The sequence below is a fragment of the Parasteatoda tepidariorum genome, chromosome 4 (genome assembly GCF_043381705.1).
Source record: "Parasteatoda tepidariorum isolate YZ-2023 chromosome 4, CAS_Ptep_4.0, whole genome shotgun sequence".
Lineage (NCBI taxonomy): Eukaryota > Metazoa > Arthropoda > Arachnida > Araneae > Theridiidae > Parasteatoda > Parasteatoda tepidariorum.
This window is the reverse complement of record NC_092207.1, coordinates 100622302-100642461: the sequence shown is the minus strand read 5'-3', so window position 1 is coordinate 100642461 and position 20160 is coordinate 100622302. Positions and strand designations below refer to the sequence as shown.

General features: G+C 30.0%; 1 protein-coding gene and 1 long non-coding RNA gene across 2 annotated transcripts in view; one reads left to right on the top strand and one right to left on the bottom strand.

The window, feature by feature from the left end:
- Positions 1–18171, top strand: part of LOC139425418 (uncharacterized) — a 30072-nt gene extending 11901 nt beyond the window's left edge. Inside the window, exons 5-7 of the mRNA XM_071180279.1 lie at positions 2342–2388; positions 4465–4508; positions 17130–18171. Coding sequence (XP_071036380.1) covers positions 2342–2388; positions 4465–4508; positions 17130–17196 — 158 coding nt within the window. The 3' untranslated portion in view covers positions 17197–18171. The remainder of the gene's footprint in view (positions 1–2341; positions 2389–4464; positions 4509–17129) is intronic.
- On the bottom strand, positions 6942–13892 carry LOC110282022 (uncharacterized). The gene is made up of 2 exons (XR_002376559.3): positions 10791–13892; positions 6942–7045 (listed from the first exon to the last, which is right to left on the bottom strand). It is a non-coding gene; the product is annotated as an uncharacterized lncRNA (long non-coding RNA).
- Positions 18172–20160: the final 1989 nt, after the last annotated feature.

Sequence of the window (20160 nt, the reverse complement as noted above, 5' to 3'; positions counted from 1 at the left end):
TACAGTATATATGGACGGATATTAAAAAGTTAAATTCGTGATTAACTATCTCCCATATATGCTTGCACTAATCTCCGAAATATCAAAACGTAAAAAGCTGGAGTTAATTCATATTTAAACCAAGCTCATATTTTACTTAGATAGCTACTACTTTGTATTTAAATAATTCCTAATATGACATTACTAATGAGTTTTTTAAAATAATTCTTAGATTATTATTTTTAGATAATTAAACTATTTATACAGATTTATTTTAATCATCTGATGAGAGCTGAGAGCAATTTTCCTGCCACTTTTTAACTTAACCGGAACACTTAAACCGGAACAGATTTTAAGGGTTAAATTATGTTTTTCAGGTTCTTTGAAGTTTTTTTTTACAATAACAGCAATTATATATTTTGCCATAGCTGCTAACCCAGACTATTTAAGGCGGAAGCCAAATAACAGTTTATGGTAAACTTAATTAGTTTAATTTCGAACTCATTTAAAATTTTCTCTGTCCAAAAGTTTCATATATATGTTTAAATTGTTCGCTTGTAGTCATATTTAAATCAATTAGAAAATGCTGAATCATAAAATTTACGACCACTTTAAATAATCAAATAAATGTATTTCGTTGAAAATAGACATCACTCTAAACCGATGAAGTCCTCTGGGGGCGGGGCGGAGACGAGGGAGTGTTGCAGGGATACAAAGTGTATCGTTTTATTAACTGTTATTTTGTACATATTGTATATGGTCCTTATCCTACCTTAGATATAATTTAAATATAGCTTTTTATAGTGTTTAAATTTTTCATCATGTACCTTTATTTTTGTAAACTCCCCCAAACCTTTTCCTTCATTTCTTAATAAGGAGCAGATAGCCCCTTGGGGTAGGTACCTAAATTCACATTGGCATTGAGAGGTGTGATTTCGTGTAGTTTTTATATTACAGTAATTTATGAATTCTTGCAATGTTTTCTAAGAATTAATATCACCTGGGATTCTGCCATTATATATACTAGGGTTGTAAATATCTCGAATAATAGAGGGGAAAAAACCTTTCGTTAATAGTTTGATGTAGGGGACAGTAGAATATTTGTTGAGCGGAAGTAAGTCGTGATTCTCATGCTTATTTTCATCCTCCAGAAAACAAACTAGAATTGAAGATTTATGACAATTTTTTTTTTCCTTCTACTTTTTCGGTAAATTAACAGGCACGTATTTTCTTTAAAGGTTAAAGGATTTTTCAATTTTGCTTATTAATTTATACATTTTTTTTAACTAAATGTATTCAAGTGGTCATTTCTTTTGTGTAAAAATTCTTAAATGATAAAAGTAGGAAATTTAAACTTCAAATGAAATAGTATTTTTTTATATCTATACATAATGTACTGGTAACACTATAAGTGGAGGGATGCACCTTTTATATATTTTAAGAATGATTGTTAAGAACAAAGTGCAAAATTATACGCACTTTAGATCAGCGGTTCCCAAAGGGTGTTCCGCGGAACTCTGGGGTTTCGTCGAAAAGTTAAAGGGGGTTCGGAGCGTTAGGATATTTGTTTAAACCAGTAACCTTTGAAACCTTTTATTATAGTTAGATTTAATCCATAATCCATTATTTATTTCATATTCCTGTTGCCATTTTGAAATTATTTGAAGTAAAATGCATCGAAAAAGAAATTGACAATTTTTTTACTAAATACAATTTCTTCAATAACGATATGTTGAAGAAATTATGATAAAAGTTTTTTTAAAAAACTTTCATTATCATTCTCCATCGAGTGAATATTAAAACCAAATTTGTAGATAAGGAAATATGCTTCCTTAATAATGATTTTCAGCGTTTACAGCAGTTTGTTTTCATTTTTATTTCAAAGAAACCCATTTTTCTTCTTATTTTATTCATTTTCAACAACAAACATATATTACACCCAAAATAAGTTGATAACTAGACTAGAGACACAGCTCCGTGATCGAATTTAACGAACGGACATTAAAACTAACTTAAGATTATTAATGATAAAGCGATGAAAAAGTTTCTTATTAAGTATTTTAAGAATCAAGTCTTTTATTCGTAAATACGTTCGCCACTGTATTTATTTACTTTTATGATGATGAGGTTCGGCTCAAAGAAGGTTAATAATTTAGTGTGGGAAACGCTGCTTTCGCGAGGACCGCAAAGAAAAATGCTATTACTGAAGAAGAAAAACTTTTTTAATTATCGGAGGAAACGGCAATTATCACCTCAAAGTATTTTCCCGCAGATCAAAGTGGGTTTGATGTTTTTTGTCCAACCTTTCTCTTTAGTTTTCTCTAATAAACATTGAAATATATCAATTGAATTTATTTCCTAGGTGAGGAGCTTTCCATTTATGTCGATCCTCATTTAAAAGCTAAAACAGTGAGTTGAAATTTTTGTTTATAGTGTTTATAACATAAATTTCCTTAGATTAGAAAACACAAAGTAAAATTTAATTCATCTTATTTATTGAATTACGAATTCCTGAACTTTTTTTAAATAAACGTATGTAGATTAAATATTTGATTCCCTTTTATATTTTTAGGTTTTGCGCAATTGGTTTAAGTGAAATTAATTTATCCCGGAAAAAACATTTGATAAATATCTATTATTACTATAAGGTCAACAGAGACTTTTGAATTTTGCAAAATTTTGTTTAAAACAAAAATTGAGCTTTGAAGGAAAATTAAAAAAAAAAGATCCTAAAAATAACATTATGAAACCTAAAATAAAGAATTTTATAAATTATTATTAGACAAGCAATTTATCATCACCATTTAACAAGTAATTAACCCTTACAATTTAGTTTCAAGTTTGGTATTTTGGAATAAAATGCAATATTCATGTAATGTAAATAAGCATAATGTAAAAATTCGTGTCATGTAAATAAATAAAATGTAAAAATTCGTGCACATCATTTAAAAACTCACGAAAGAATCGAGTCCTGCGTGAGAAAACTATTTCGTCCATAGTTCGTAGAATTTTTTCCAAAAAATGTATTTATAATCAGCGAGTTTTTATTTATAACAATTTTAGAAATGAAATAAATAAAGAGAGAAAAATTCATTTTCATAATTTTAAAAAGAAAAAGATTTTTTTAAAAAAGTGACAGAAGGGGCCGTTCATTAATCATGTCACGACTCTCGGAAGGGTGTCGTGAAAGTGTGAGGAGGAGCAGGAAGTGTGACATTTTAGTTAAAATATTTAAAAACAGCATGTCTAATCGCTATCATTGTTATGCCCATCCATAACATACGTGTTATGTTTCTAAATTGTGTGTTTATATGATTGTATGTTAATTAAGCCTGACATGTGACAAAAAAAAAGGTAGCGGGGTGTGTGACAAAAGTGAGGAAGGGGACAAAAAGGGTCATTAATGTAAGGCTTCAAATACGTTTAAGAAATAGTGTGAAGTTCAATTTTCAATCTGGCGAAATTTTTCCACCAAGTTGAAAATCATCCAATTCACAACTCAAACATTTTTATGATCTTAAACACTGTAAGGTTAAAGAAACTTTTATAATATAATAAAATCAGGTTAGAAAGGTTTTTTTTCCTCCACCATACTGTGGCCGTTTTTTTTCCTTCTTTCTATGTGATTCGCAACTGGAGTAGAGAGAGCTGAAAAAGAACAACTTGACAATCACGTATAACAGTTATTATAATTTGCAATACTTATGAAAGGTTAGTAACACTAATAATTCGGTAAAACACATAACGCTAGATTCTTCAAAGAATGTTATTCTAAATATTTCGTTTTTTAGATTCTCGATATCACGATGAGTTGGATACATGTGTCATAATTATTACGTAAAATAATATTTTTAGAAACATTAAGTGTACAACTTTATAAGGGATGCCACAGGCGACTAAAAATGTAAAAAGTGTTGATTCATAAAAATCTATTAAAAGATATTAGCATATTTCTTCCAGTTCACTTTTGAAGTAAATTAGCTTTAAATATGAATAATTTTCATTGTATACTATGGTGGTGGGTACAAATAAAAAATGAATTAAACCACTTCTTACACTTTAAGTGGCATCCCTGCATTATAGAAATTATTCAAAAAGTTAGTTTGGGTAAAAGTATTCTTGGGAGATTTAATTATTCTTACTTAAACAAAAGCAAATTTTCATTTTAACGTACTGTATAGAATTACCGTTTAAAGTCAGTGGCGAATGAGCACATTTCGAGAACTTTAAATAATTTAATTTTAAATTGTTTGGAAAACGAGTTGGCAAATAAAAAAACTTTCGCAATAATAATCATTTTAATAATAGTTTTTCGTACCAAAATCTGTTTAACATAAAAATTTCTCTATTCATTTAAATACGCGAATTTCGTTTTCTTTTTTGATAATTTTTAAAACATTGCCTTTCTGAAAGATTAATTCATTCTAACAACATTCTCCGGTGGTTTTGATTTAGTTTTACTGACATTAGATTTGCTAATTTTAGGTGACGTCTGGTTCATGCGATAGCTGTCATATACTACGGGGCACGTATGTCATTTTTAAAAGTTTTACTCCTTTAAATCTTTCTGTTTTTCAACATTTTCCGTAGGAAAGGTACAAAGAAATCTTGTATTGACCCAAAAGAATTTATTTGGGGATATTATATTGAAATATTTCGATGCATGCATAAAAAATATGTGATAGCCAGTTTAAGATTAAATTTAATGTGTCATTTGCAGAGAGGGGGCAATTATGGAAAAATCGAGGTATTTTTGAGGTATAAATGAGGTATTTTTAAAGGTATAAAGGAGATTGTTATTTAAATACGTCGTTAGGTTGAAAAGGGTGCAAATAAATACCTTAAAATAAACCTTAATTATAACTTCAATATACCTCCAGAGGTATATTCAACTATTCCAGAGGTATTTATAACCTTAGGTTATTACTTATCAAAACCTGAAATATATCTTTTTACACTTGTGGAAGTATTTATTCAACAACCTAAGGTGCTTCATCTAACACTTCAGGTTATTATAAATCTATCTCAGGTGTAAATTTTAACAGTTGGAAAAGTAATTTCTTACTAACGTGAGATGTATTACGTTCTACCCCAGATAGTTATATTTCTACCTTAAGTATATATTTTTATGCTTGTAGAGGTATTTATTGATCTACCTAAGGTGTGCCATTTTACGCTTCCAGTTATTATAAATCAACCTCAAGTGTATTTTTTGACACTTGGGAAAGGTTATTTTTTATTAAAGTGAGGTGTTCCATGTTCTACCTTATTTCATAACCTCAAGTATAAATTTTTGTTATTTTTAGAAGTATAAATTTATCAACCTAAGATGCGACATTTTACACTTCAGGCTTAAATTCAGCAAACGATTTACCATTATAGCTTCATTTGTGTTGTTGACAATAAATTGAAAAGTTCTTCTCTTTCAAAAAATGGAATTGAATCGTGAACATTTTCGTGCCATTATTTTTCATAACTTTCGACGTGGATTGTCAAGACAAGAGTGCTTCGATGAACTTAATTCTTTATTCAGCGATAAAGCGCCATCCTACAGCACTGTAAAAAATTGGTATAACGAATTTAATCGTGGTCGATGTTCGATCCAGGACGAATCCCGTGCAGGTCGTCCAAAATCCGTTGTTGTGCCAGAAAAGATCGATGCTGTGCGTGAACTGATAAAGCAAGATCGTCATGTGACATACCGTGAGATAGAGGCGTCTTTGGACATTAGTATGACTAGCATCAATAAAATATTGCATGAACATTTGAGCGTAAAAAAAATTTGTTCGCGTTGGATCCCGCATAATCTGACAAACGCTCAAAAAAAGGCTCGTGTCGATTGGTGCAAGGAAATGTTGGAAAAATACGTTCAAGGTACATCAAAGGCTGTGTATAACATCTACACAGGTGACGAATCATGGATCTATGCATATGAGCCGGAAACAAAACAGCAATCAACTGTATGGGTCTTCCAAGACGAGGCAAAACCAACAAAAGTTGTTCGAGGAAGAAGCACATCGAAACAAATGATTGCCTGTTTCTTCGGCATTAACGGTCATGTGGCAACAGTGGCGTTAGAGCAACGCAGGACGGTCAATTCTGAATGGTACACGACCATTTGTTTGCCAGAAGTCATCGGAGAAATTCGAAAAAAGCAGAAGAACAGGCGAATCATTCTTCATCATGACAATGCGAGCTCTCACACATCGACTCAAACAAAGGCATTTCTGACGGAGCGAAAGATCGAACTGATGGGTCATCCGCCGTACAGCCCTGATTTGGCACCCAATGACTTCTTCTTATTCCCACACATCAAAAATAAATTACGTGGACAACGATTTTCGACCCCCGAAGAAGCGGTTGATGCATTCAAAACGCATGTTCTGGAGTTACCTCAATCGGACTGGAAAAAGTGCTTTGAAAATTGGTTCAAACGCATGCGAAAGTGTATTGATCATCATGGAGAATATTTTGAAAAACAATAAAACCATTTTCGATCCTACATATTTGCTTTTTCATTATTAGGCCAGACCCTCGTATAGCTCAACCTAAAGCTGTTTCTTTCATTATTTACGAAGGTAATAAATCTCAAACTTGAAATGTTAAACAGACCACCTAGTTTATTAATTTTTAACCTCATTATTATGTATAGAGATTATATATTATATAAAGAATAATGCATATCTTTAAATTTTTTCATTAGTAAAGATCTTCATTTATCAACCTTTAAGATTACACCTTGGCAGTAATTGCTTCTTTCCTTAAACTATAAAAGAAAGTTTCAAATACATAATTCTCCTGTAATTTTAATAGATTCAATTAATTCATCTTGAAATGACACTCATCCGAATTCTACAGTTAAAAAAAAATTATTTGTGGGAACTCACTTTTTTATAAGATAAATGTCTAAGGTGCTTGAATTTTTAAAGCTAGAAAACTGCAAATTTAAATAATTAGTCAGCTGAAATTCAAAATACTTTTACTTAAAACTGAAATTTTCTTTTCTTTACATAATTATTTTAAATATTTATTCCGTCTACCTGTTGAAACTTGGAAGTATTGGAACCTAAAAGAAAAAAAAAAGGAATTAGTACGAAAGTGATATTTACAATAATAGCGACAGGTTTTAAAATATTAAATATTAGAAATTGTTTTTTTCATTATTTAAATTAGCTGGATAGAATTAATTTTCTTTTTCAGATAAATGGCATTCCACTTCTGTCATTTCTATTCAATCCTCGTAGCTAAAAGCGTTTAAAAGTATGACAGTCACAAAATAAAATGCACTGAAGAAAGTACTAACCCTAACGCTGTCTTATAGGTCTCGCCTAAAAGTTTCTCCCCTACCTGAATGATTGATGGAGTGGGCGGAGGAACTCTATTGAAAAACCGCACCTGTTTCCGTAAATCATTGCTCGCCAAATCTTTATGATGCCAACTACGATAAAGTGTCTCAAATGGAAAACTGATTTACCTCGGTTTTGAGAGACATAGTGGATTAATTCTTCCTTTAGTGGGAGAGTGAAACTTACGGAATTTTTCGGATGCACAAGAAATTTTTAGGGATTTAAGTTAAAACATTACACGACATTTCCGAGTGTTTTCGTCATCGGTACCGTTCAAATGACGAGGGGGGGGGGGATACCGATGCTAACTTTTTGAAGATTATCTATACATATCACTTCTTCGTATATTTTTTATACTTAAATTTAAAGGGCATACTGCATTGCATTATCCGATTGAAAATGCTGGGAATAATCAAACTGTAGCATTTGCTTTTTCATTTTTTTTTGAAACCTCGAAATGATAGTAAAAAAAAGAATCAGTATACCACAATGATAGTTATTTATGGAATTCAAGTGAAGATGCTGCCTTTCATAAAAGGTGCTTTATGAGTAGTAACATGATATTACCATAAAAGATGCTTTATGATTAAAATTTTCTTACTGTGGTAGAGTTTCTTATGGTTTCTTACTTACAGAGGTAGCATATTAATAATCTTTTGACGTAGATTGGAGACTGGTGTCCGTTTTAAAAAAAAAAATTCTGATGCTCTAGTTATAAGCAAAAATATATTTAGGTAATTTTTAATTATAAAAAACACTCGAATAGTTACTAAAAATTCGTTCAGATTATCAGGAAATAACTTGCGTATTTTTTTTAAAAGCGTTATTCGAAAGTTTTTTTTTTTTATAAAATTGTATCAATAATTCTTACTAAAAAGTATATCAATAATTAATTTTGTAATTTCAATAATGAATAATTGTTTTTCTTAATTTAAATCTAAATAAGTGCACATTTGAAGATTGTTTGGAAGTGTCATGTTTAGAAAATTTTAACGCAGGAAAAACAATGGTGTTTCATGTTGTATTTCGTAATCAAAAATTATTAAAATGCTAAATATAATATTTTCACTTATTTTGACTTAAATTATTCTAAAATAATGAGAAAAATATAAAAATTCCAGTTAAAAAATTAACGATTTAAAATATAGTAGTGCAAAATAAGTGAAAGAGTAAGAGTGAATCAGTACAGGAATAAAAAGTATTAAAAATTAACAAAACAAAAAAAATTTNCAATAAAATCTGGCGAGCAGCTATTTAAACGATCAAACACTTCGTTTGTTTATTTGGGGCTTGAAGTTAGGCTCGCAGAAAATGCCGTTCATGGGTTAAATTTAGTAGGAATAACACAACCTGTGACGTAGGCTATAGTATACCCAATTATGTTTTTACGGTGCAGTTACTATATTATGTTAAATTCTTATATGTGTTGCATTTTCAAACCTCATTCATACAGACGATAAATTTTATGGTTTAAAATTATTAATCATAATAATAACATTATGATCAATTTCATTAAATTTAATTGACGTAATAATTGCACTCAATGAAAAATTAGATTTGAACTACAATTAAAAAAATTCTTAAAGATTTCAAATATTTATTTAATGCTATTGTTAATAACGACTTCCAATGTTTAGAAAAAAATGTTCTGATAATTGAAATTTTATTTAATTTTATAGTTTATTTAAAATTGCAGAAACACTACATAAATCTATTTCAATTCACTAGACAAGATGAAATGGCGGTAAGTGAAGGTACAGCTCTTTCGCTCCTTTCATTCTTAGAAAATTTTCCCTCTGATAGCTAAGACTTTTCCCTCTCATGACTAAGACTTCCATCTCACTATTGCGGAGAGGAAAAATCCTTCTTCATACCAGGAAAAATAGTAACCTTGTTATAAGAAAGGCGCCAAGAGTAAATAGCTATATCATGCAGAGTGAGTATTAAGCCAAGTCCGTTCTAGGGGGGCATTTTAGCGCACCTGAAAGCAATTATCCTTATCTTGACAGCTGAAGTTTGGGCGAGGTCTACAATGAACCATCATTAACAACCTTTACTTTCAAAGATATAATTCCAATCCTATTTGGAAATTTTAGCACTTTTTATTTTCCCATAATTGAACCTACATCGTTCATTATGGCACTTGTAAGTTTGATGATTAGATTTTCTTTTTTTTTTCTTACAAATCTTTAAACTCAATTAGACTAGTCTATATTTTAAAACTTTTTGTCCGACTTTATGAAACTAATAGTTTTTTAATAAATTTTTAAGTTTAAGTTTGAAAAGGACTTTCGTTATTGTCAATTACAGCAGAATTTCTTAAAAAATAGTAATTTTAATATTTTAATCAATGTAATCAGGAATCAACAAACGTTTAATAACATAAAATTTTAAAGTTATGTACCATTTGTATGCATTTTTTACACTCAATCGAATTAAACTAACCACAAGCTGATAGGAGCATTTGTTTTAAAGTTGTGAGCAATTTTATGAGAGGAAAATGTTTAAGAGAGAACGATTTGAAATAATGCTTTTAAAAGAGGCTGAGTAAAATATTTCCTATGTAACTTATAATACCGAGCATAATAAAACTAATTGTTAGTTGTTACAATCATTTGTTTAAATATAAAAACCTTTCTCATATGATGAAATTAAAAAAAAAGCATTTAACTCTTAAACAATAAGTGCTTTTATTTGTAATTGACTTTTATTCACTTCATCACTAAAATTACGTAGGAAACAATACTGACTTATTTCTAAAAAAATTAAGATTTCCGAATTTCATTCAATTCACCATTAAAATTACATTAGAAACAATACTGACTTATTTCTAAAAAAATTAAGATTTCCGAATTTCATTCAATTCATCATTAAAATTACATTAGAAACAATACTGACTTATTTCTAAAAAAAATTAAGATTTCCGAATTTTATTAAATTCATCATTAAAATTACATAAGAAACAATACTGACTTATTTCTAAAAAAATTAGGATTTCCGAATTTTATTAAATTCATCATTAAAATTACATAAGAAACAATACTGGCTTATTTCTAAAAAAATTAAGATTTCCGAATTTTATTAAATTCATCATTAAAATTACGTAAGAAACAATACTGACTTATTTCTAAAAAAATTAAGATTTCCGATATTCGCTCATTTTTTAAGTAGTAAATCATAAGCAGCTGCATAAAAATTCTCATAACCCTGAAACCAATTGTCATAGAAACTTGAAATCGGGTATTAAATAATTTTGCTTAATGTTCCAATAAGTAATGACAATCTGCTTAGCAAATAATTAACATAGGTAAATTGCGAAAAAATAACATGTTGTGAAAAATAACAGTTCTGTAATCAAATATAAAAAGTGAACTAGTATTGTTACTAGTTTTCAGTTATCAAATATCAGGAAAAGTATTGTTATCAACAATTACATTAATTCAGAAGTTTATTATGTGAGATTACTTTTTCTTTTTGGTATAAATTCAGAACTCTTTCCCAGGGGAAGGCTGAGAAGTAGCTAGCTAGCCACTTCTTCCTCGTTGCTGCACATGTGCTATTTACAGTCTAGGTCATCTCAGCAATATCAGGGAACTACTTAAGGATAAGCTCTGTAAATATATATATTATGAACATAAGAGAAATTATGAAGGTTTTATTCAATTGATCAACTTACATACTGCTACGTTAAAACACATACATTTAAGCAAAAAAATAAAAAAATGTTATATTTGAATAAATAGAAAACAATAAAATATACTGTTCGTAACCTGCTTTAACGATTCACCAGTAGCGTTACCCTAAACAGCGACAAGGAATATTCAGATTTTTCTCTTTTATTGCTAAACCTACAACAATAGCCTCTAAGAATATCAATAGCCTCTAAGAATTATTCAAGATCAGGACGCGTCTTTAAAGCAAAAATAATAAAATTTAAGTTTGAAAATTGAAGCATATTTGATTAAAAGTGATTAAACTAAATTAATAAATGTCAAACACACTTAACAAATTTCGCATAAACTTTCGATTGTCAACACACACGCCATTCGCCGGCTCGCACGGAACTCTGGGAAGTGAGCAAGTTATTATGAAGTGTATTTTAAACAACCACCTAATAAGCTTGTGTATAAATAAAATGTAACTTCATACACCTCAATAAATACTAGACTCTCTTTAGTTGAAATAAGGTAACTTTTTAATACCTCAAAAATACCTGATTTGCTATAAGTATCAGAAAAAAAAACCTGTATACCTTAAAAATCACTTCCTCAATCTAGTTGATATGTAGTCAACTTTAAACAACTTTAAGCTTAGATATAAATAAAATGTGTGTGTGACTTTATACACCTCAATAAATACCTGACTCTCCTTAATTTAAATAAGGTGAAATCTCATGTCTCATAAATACCTTTTTTGTTACATGAGTCAGAAAAACTGTATACCTTGAAAATCACCTCATCAGCCTGGTTGATTTGAAGTGAATTTTAAACAACCTCTAAATGAGCTGAAGTGTATGTAAAACAACCTGGTACACCGTACAACCTTTATGAGGTAAATTTTAATGGTTCTTTTCTCAGCAATCTCAAATATACCTCCGATACCTCAAAACAACCTTAAATTTTCGTAAGGGGACATTCTATTGACTATGAAGGACTCTTGAAATAAATTCATTGCTATTGCTTTGATTACTAAGATAGTTGACACTATTACTAAGATAGTTCTTAACAAGAAAATGGAGGAAAATCTTTCACGAAGAATTAAATGTGAATAATTGTAGCAATGAAGTATTAAGTTCTTAAAAATTAAATATTTTTAATACATAATAAAAAGAATTGAGAATATTTTGATGAAAATTATCCATTTTACGATACAGAATTATTCCCATTTAATTTCTACGTAAAAATAAATTTATATTACATAGATTTAAATTTTTCGTTCCAATTTTTATTAACATTCCCTCCTCCCGCTCACTATACCAGGGCTCGAAAATACTCAGAAATTTTACCCGTCCCCGAGGACGGCTTGTCCAACAATGTACCCGTCCTCCTTTGAAACTAACCCGTAGCTTCTTCATAAATAAAAATATAATTTTCTCTTATTTATTACAAACATCTATATATATATATTTCTCTTACACGGCGGCAAAAAAAGTCTCATTACAACTCTCCGAATGGCAACGCTAGAAAATCAACCAATGATTGCCGCTAAAAATGTCACATGCTAAATCTCGCTGAGGTGGCTCAACATATAGCGCTTTTGAAAACGGAAACTGAAATAACCTGAGAGAGCATCAGCTGCGGCAATCTCATACTATTAAGCTAGGCAGAAGTGAGTAGTCTTTGTCGCTAGATCTCTATATTATTATTTTGTCGGAAGCGCTTTTCTTTCCACGAATTTATATGTTACGAATTTATTTGACGATTTTTGATTTATATCACGAATTTATTTGTTTTATCATTTTTATTAGTTATTCATTGAAAAATGGGTCTCAGTCGTGCTGTTACGCTCTAAGATTTTATACTATAGCACATTTCTAATAGGTTTAACGAATTACAGGTCATTTATTTGAATTCAAATTTATTTTAATGACTTGGTATTTACTAAAAAGATGTAATTTAAAAAAAAAAAAAAGTTATATGGATTTGAATGATTGTTTTGAATTCTTAGAATTTTGTGCATTGGCAATGTACCAAGCTTGAGCGAAGCGAGCTTGGTTTGCGAAGTAAACCATATAAGATTGCGTAGCAATTTTCGGGGGATGGCGAGCGTTAGCGAGCAGGGGGCGCAGCCCACTAGTTTATATAAATTGCACGATGAATTAGTAGTTACTAGGATTACATTATACAGTAATAAAAGAAATACTAGGTTACTAATAGTAACTTCGTATTTCTTTTATGAAATAATTTCTTTCTTTTATGAAGTAATTTAAATGACAAAAGTCAAGTTATCTGAAATGTCAATTTATCCGAGGGTATTGCGTTTTTTAAATCAATCAAATATGACGTTTGCCAGTTCAGCAATCAAGCCAATGATTTACAGAGGTTTCTGCACAGAAATCTGAAAGGGGTTTTCCATTTAGGTAGATGTTTATAATTGCGTTTAACGCTTCTTGCTTAAGACCAGTACGTAATGTGTTTTTTTGTAAGTTCACTGCTGAAAAGCTCCTTTCAACCGCTGCAGTACTCCCAAACAATGTATCCAGAAAATGTATCACGAAGATTAACGGGAAAATGGCCGTCCGCGCGGACGTCGGATTCGAGAAATTCGTTGTCCGCGGGGAATTTTTGATTGCCGAGAACGGGCGGTTTTTCGAGCCCTGCACTATACTCTTTACAAAGAATTTGTCGCAGGCATCCTCTTCAGGTAATATTCTTAGAGGCTATTTCACCCTTTAATTTTAAAAAAGTGAGTTTTGGAAAATTTGAGTCAGGAAAGTTATTTTATTTTACGATATTTTTTATTGTATTCATTTTTAATGACAGAGATATTTTATATGCATTCATTGAAATTGTGTTCAAAAAGTTTTTGACTGTTACGCTATTTATTTTTAACATAATTAGCCGTTTCAGCTATTTTTGTTTTATTTTTATTAAAAGAGAGAGTAATAAACGTTGCTATCTTATTCAAAATTAAAGGTTCAAAACCAGAACTGGCGTTTTTTTATTGTAAAATAATTCTATGACAGTATCAATTTACGCTACAGTTAATGATAAACTTATTGAATTGCTGTTTAACATTCAACATAAAGTAAATGAATTAATTTTTCTTATAACTATTCTAATAATAAATTTTTTGTGAAGTAGCCGAAATTAAAATATTTATTTAAAATTGCAAAAAATGCTTAAAATGAAATCACACTTTTGCTCTGAGGGTGAAAAACATTTGATGAGTTTTATTGTAACCGAAATTTAAGTAAGAAATTAAAAATCAAAATTGTACAACCGAACAAAATGATTAAGTTTAAATCTGCCGAACCAAATCTGTGTTGGGTACTTTAACAGAAAGAGAGTAGTTTTTATTCATAAAAATGTTTCTTATTAAAATAATCGCAAGAGGGATTGGCGAGAAAGCATTGAATTTAATATGAAATTTTTGCGGTAGTCTCGTTTATTTTCCTTCGAATTAAATTTTTGATATTCTCTTTTGTTTGCGTGTTAAATGACTTTAAAAAGTCAAAAAACTCTTCAAATTATGAATTAAATCGTTTTCTGTTAGGAAATAAAATAAACATTTCATTTGCATTTTTCTTATATTAACTGCAATTCTAGTTCATTTTTTCTAAAAACAATCCAACAAAAAGAAAAAAAAATTAGATAACTATTTGATTTGTTAAATGAAATTTTCGACTTACGAAAGAAAATGATTACCAGAGTAAAGTTAAAGAAGAAAAGCGTTTTTGCATACACAGCCTGACTAATAGTTAATAGGGTCAACAATATCATCTTATAAAGCAAATTCGCTGCAACCTTAATTTGATATTATATTATCGTCCCTATCTATCTTTGATGATTTCGATGACGAGATACTACGGTTTAAGGAGGACATTCAGCAAAAGAAAAATCTTTAAAAAAATCCATTATTTGGTTTTTAAGATATTAAAAAAAATCACAAGTTATAAATAAGTAAAGTGCAACAAACCGTGTCGGAGTTTTCCTTATCGAGTTATAAGATTATGAAAGGTCCATACATCAATATTTAGTTCTCGTAGATAAAGTTGCTTTTCTCGTAATGGAATCTTCCAATGTTCTCACAACTTCAAAAAGTTCGTCGCGCACCAATTTTTGTTTTATTGCCATAAATTTTTTTTCATGTACTCTTCTATGCGCCTTGTTCAATTTTAAATGCATTTGATTAATTTAATATTTTAATGGTAAATACATAATTGAAGCATTTTTATCGAAGAAATTTTTAGTGAAAGAGTAAAAATTTAATGCTTAGGTACGTTATATTTTTATAGGGTTACCGAAACAATTTAAATTTATTTAAATACCTATAAACAACGTTTTTAGGTAAGAATTTTAATAAAATAAATAAAATTCGTTCACTAGGAACTTTTCAATTATCAACAATTGAAAACCGCCCTTTTAGCTAATAACTTTAAAGTCAATAAACATTATACACAGGTTTCTATTAATGCTGCCAATATTCTGTTAGAATTTGAAAACATTCGAAAAAAATTGCACTTTTTTATTTTCAACGCCCAGTGTCTACATAACTAAAACTGAATCATGTCATGGTTTTAAAAAATTTGCACTATATATTGTTTCAACGATGAACCAACTTTTCTGTAAGGTTCGAATGTGTTCCTTCGAAAGTTTTAATGAATAATAATGAAAGTGAAATAATTTGAACACCTCAATATTTTAATGCGGTTTCGACCACCACCCTGTATCCTTTTCAGATAAAATGCAATTGTCTTAACTGTTGTCGAAAGGCGATCATTTTAAAGGATAAAGAGACATATTTAAAAAAAGCGAGGAGAAAATCCACAAAAATTTACTACCATTTTTAAAAATTTTACAATAATGGTAGTAATTCTCATAACAAATCAATACCTCTGGATGGGCCGGGATAGCCTGGTTGGTAGGGCACTGGACCCGTGTCCAGGAGTTCGTGGGTTCGATCCTTGCCGGCCGAAGACTCCCCGTGTAGCAAAGGGTGACTGATGCTCGTTAAATCTGTCGAGTCACGAAATCCTCCATGTTCCCATAACAAATCATACCTCTGGGGGTTCTGATCCAGGAGTTTCCTTGTCTTCTGGATTGGGTTCAAAATGACAAGGCTACGGAGTTAAATCGTAAACCCAAAAAATTGGGTCGGCTGTTCAAGCACGGTTATAAAAAATAATCCGAGGAAGGAAGTTCTCCTCCTAAAATAGCTCAGTAGTAGACGGATCCATCAAAAGAGTCCTCCACGAAGGGACATTTGTCCCAATACTTGATCATGGAGTTCCCTCGTCTTCTGGATTGGGTTCAAAATGACAAGTCTACGGTGTTGAACATTGGTAGTCGTAAACTCAGTATTGGGTCGGCTGTTCAACAACTGTTATAAAATAAAATAATCCGAGATCTTTATGTGACGTCCACGCGGAAAACTAATAGTAGGGATGTTTTGCATATTAGGTATGTAACATTAAAAAACTAATTAAAAGTACGAAATCAAGCAATATATAATTAATCTTAAACTAATTATAAAAGTAGTAATAATTAATATTAAAAAAGTAATTATAATTAATATTAAGAAAGTAATTAAGTTAGAAAATTAATATCAGCAGAAATCCTCCAACACGATTATTGCAGATTATCTCAGATTTAAAAACCAAATTATCACAGCATCTGAAGATCGGTTTAAAAAAAACAAGCCTAAAATATTATTGAGAAGACTAATTTCTTAACTTACTCAATTTACTGAATGTTTCAGGTCCATAACAACATCTTGAAATACATTAGTAAGAGAAAAGAAAGAACTTTCAATTCCAAATAATCACCTTTAATTTACCGGAATTTGAAAAATAAAAAGACATTCTTTATTTTAATGGGTTTCTTCGGAAAAATTAATACCCAAAATATTTTTTGACAAACAGCTGTATCATTATTAATAAAAAACAAAACCTTTCGGGGTCACTGAATGCGTTAACTGATTTAGTCCTTCGCATATTCTTGAAAAAATAATAGCTCTTTTATAGTTTCTGATTTATTTAAAGATGTCTCTTAATGGGAGAAATAGAAAACTTTGATTGCAAAAATTATTTTAATTATATTAAACGAAGCAATAAATGTTTTTTTTTAAATCTCTATTTTACAGGTCATGTGATCGATACAAAAGCTGGAATGCTGCAGCTATGCCAGACTGGTATGTGCAGAAATATTAAAATCCCGTATAAAGTCTTATGAAAAGTTACCTTACCTTAATAGCTAATCTTGTATAGATTACCAGATAAGCAATAAATTATAACAAAGCAAACTACTTCCAGACAAATCATTGTCTAATAGACGAATTTGTTTGCTTTTATAAAAAAGCTTTCATAAAAGTTATTATAATTTACACAGTGTCTTATTGTAAATTTCTTTTGTTAAAAAAATTTACATTTATCAAACATTTCGAGGCACATTTAGAAAATGTTTCGATAACGGTGATGTGTTTGGATCCCTATCTCTCGAAGAGCTTAAAAAGTATCTGTGGATAATTTTATGAAGAAAAAAAAATGTGCACGTTTAAAAAAAACTATAAATCAATATTGATTTTTCTTTTAAAAATATGCATGTATTTGAAATGTAAATCATCACTATTTCTTTTGTATTTCTAAATTCTCCCATTTCAAGAACAGAGGCTAAACCAAAGAATCTCCCCACCATATTGATCTTACTTTATACTGCAGTGCGAACAGTCAAAGGACGGAACTAAATTTCAGCAATGTCGATATAACTTATTATAATTTATGTTTTTTTACTCAAACATAATATGTTTTAAAGTTAAAGACACTCACAACTGTCCCATTCAATTTTAAAGGTAAATATTTAATTAACCTTTATTGTTTAATAAATATATGTGGTGTTTTGGAGAGGAACGACAGTTTTTTTCGATGATAGAAACATTTAATAACAAAATGAATTATTTACACATGTGATGATATTTGAAATTTTTAGAAATATTAAGTGGAAAAGTGTGGGCCGTCTGCCCCGATGATTTGAACAAGAAAATGGGCCGTCAGCCCCTGTTATTAACACATAAGCCCCATCTGGGCTATGCAGTACAAAAGATATGGGCCTGTGCCCTGTTATCACAACCATAAGTCCCGTCTGGGCTATTGCAGTTGATTGTTCAGCAACAAAACGAAGAGTGAGTCTCTGGGTTAAAAAAAAAAAGGAGAGGCGGTGGTGCGGGGAAGTTATGTATGACGCTAGAATCATGGCGGCAGAAGAAGGGATGAGAGGGAGTTCTTTTCCTCATCCTGCATATAGTATTACACTAGAATTTCTTTTTCATTTTAAGATACCTTGTAAAGTTCTGTACTGTAAATGCTTATACCACAGTGAAATAGAAAAAAAAACAAGAAAATTAAAACTTTTTTCTTCCCTTACTTTTAATTTTTATATCACTACATTTCCCCCGGTAAAGTGGATTTATTTAATAAATTATTTGTTTCCTTTTAATTATAATTCGTAATATATTCTGCTTCAGTTCACTAATTAAAAAAAAAATTTTTAGAACTTTTTTTTATTTATTATTCCTTGGCAGAATGGGTGTTGTTTTGGATTTGATGACGTGTACACCTTATTTGGACTTCATCACACTTTTCAACTGTGTTCAAGATTAATAGTAAACAATGCAAATGTGTCGTCATTGCATGCGTTGCTATGGCGACCGTTGCTGTTTGTAGTTTTTTTAGAATTCATTTTTAATTTTGTAATGAATTAGTTGGTGGGTTTATTTTTGAGATATGGGACCAGAGAGATCCCATAAATACTTCTTGAGTTGTGAATAAAAGAGAATTTCCTCATTTGAACGATATTTTTTTGTTTTAATTAAGAATCAGAAATTCTGACCTACAGTTCAAACTGGATCATTTTCAATTCTAATTCAGGTAAATATCCCGATATACCAATGGGTAACCTGTGATCGCCTTTCCGCGATCACAATTTAAAAAAAAAAAATTGATTTAGAAAATTAAATAAATTTTAATGATGAACTGTCTCTTTTAGATCTAAATAACTGCAAATTACTTTTTTTAAAATTTCAATTAGTTCCTATTTCTTGCTTGATTAAAGTTATAAACAAATATTTCTTTACAGTGTTCATTTATTATTTTTTTTTTCTCACTATGAAACTACTCTAATTTCTATCGAAATGCGCATATTTTGTTTATAAATTATTTATTTAAATGAATTAGGTAAATGTTGATTATATACGTAATTTAACCAGCACATAGAAGAGGAACAAAAGAATTTCTTCATATCATGTGTTTGTGTAAAACCAAGTAACATTTTATCTATTTCATTAGATAAGATAAGAAGCAAATAGTTCCTCCAACCCAAGTACTCTCATGATTTTCCCAAAAGAATTTTTTCCTCTTAAAATTTAAAGCAATGATAAAATTAATGTTTTCATGTTTCATTCTGGATTTAAAATAATTTTAATAACCATTAGACATACATATTGAAAATTTAACAACAGTTTAATGCTGCTTTTGAAAGCTGATGAAATTGAAAAAAAAAATCTGCTTTTAGCTATCATCGTGGATTCACTTATATTAAAAACCACGTACGTGTGCAAATGTTGGAATGAAAGCATTTCTCAATAACAACGAATTTAAACACATGAGAATGATTGATGTGTACTCGTTAAAGACTTTTCAAAAAGTTTCTTTTGGTTTAATAGTACACTAATATGCTCCCCTATATATACGCGCTTGTGTGTAACATAAAAAGCTTCAATTAAACTTTTTATGTTATTTCTAAACCGAAACGCTTTCTCACACTTTTAAATTCACATCCTCTCCTTTATTTTTGGCTCAAGTTTGCATTAATTAAAAGTAAGACATTTTCCCTTTTGCTCGAGCGACCTATTTAATAAACCAATTACATACAATGTTAAAAAGATGCACATTAAGATTGCGAAATAAATATTTTAGTCATACAATCGCCAAACAGCAACCTTATTCAGGATTGTTCCCAAAAATAGTATAGCCGGATACCACGTGATGAAGGCGGAGGCAAGTGCCAACTCCTGGTGAACGAACTACAAAAAGTTGATTCTATAATGGGTAAAATCTATTCCAATCAATAAATATATTTAGATCAGAAAGAAGGGCATTTCAAGACGGGTGGGAAAAGGG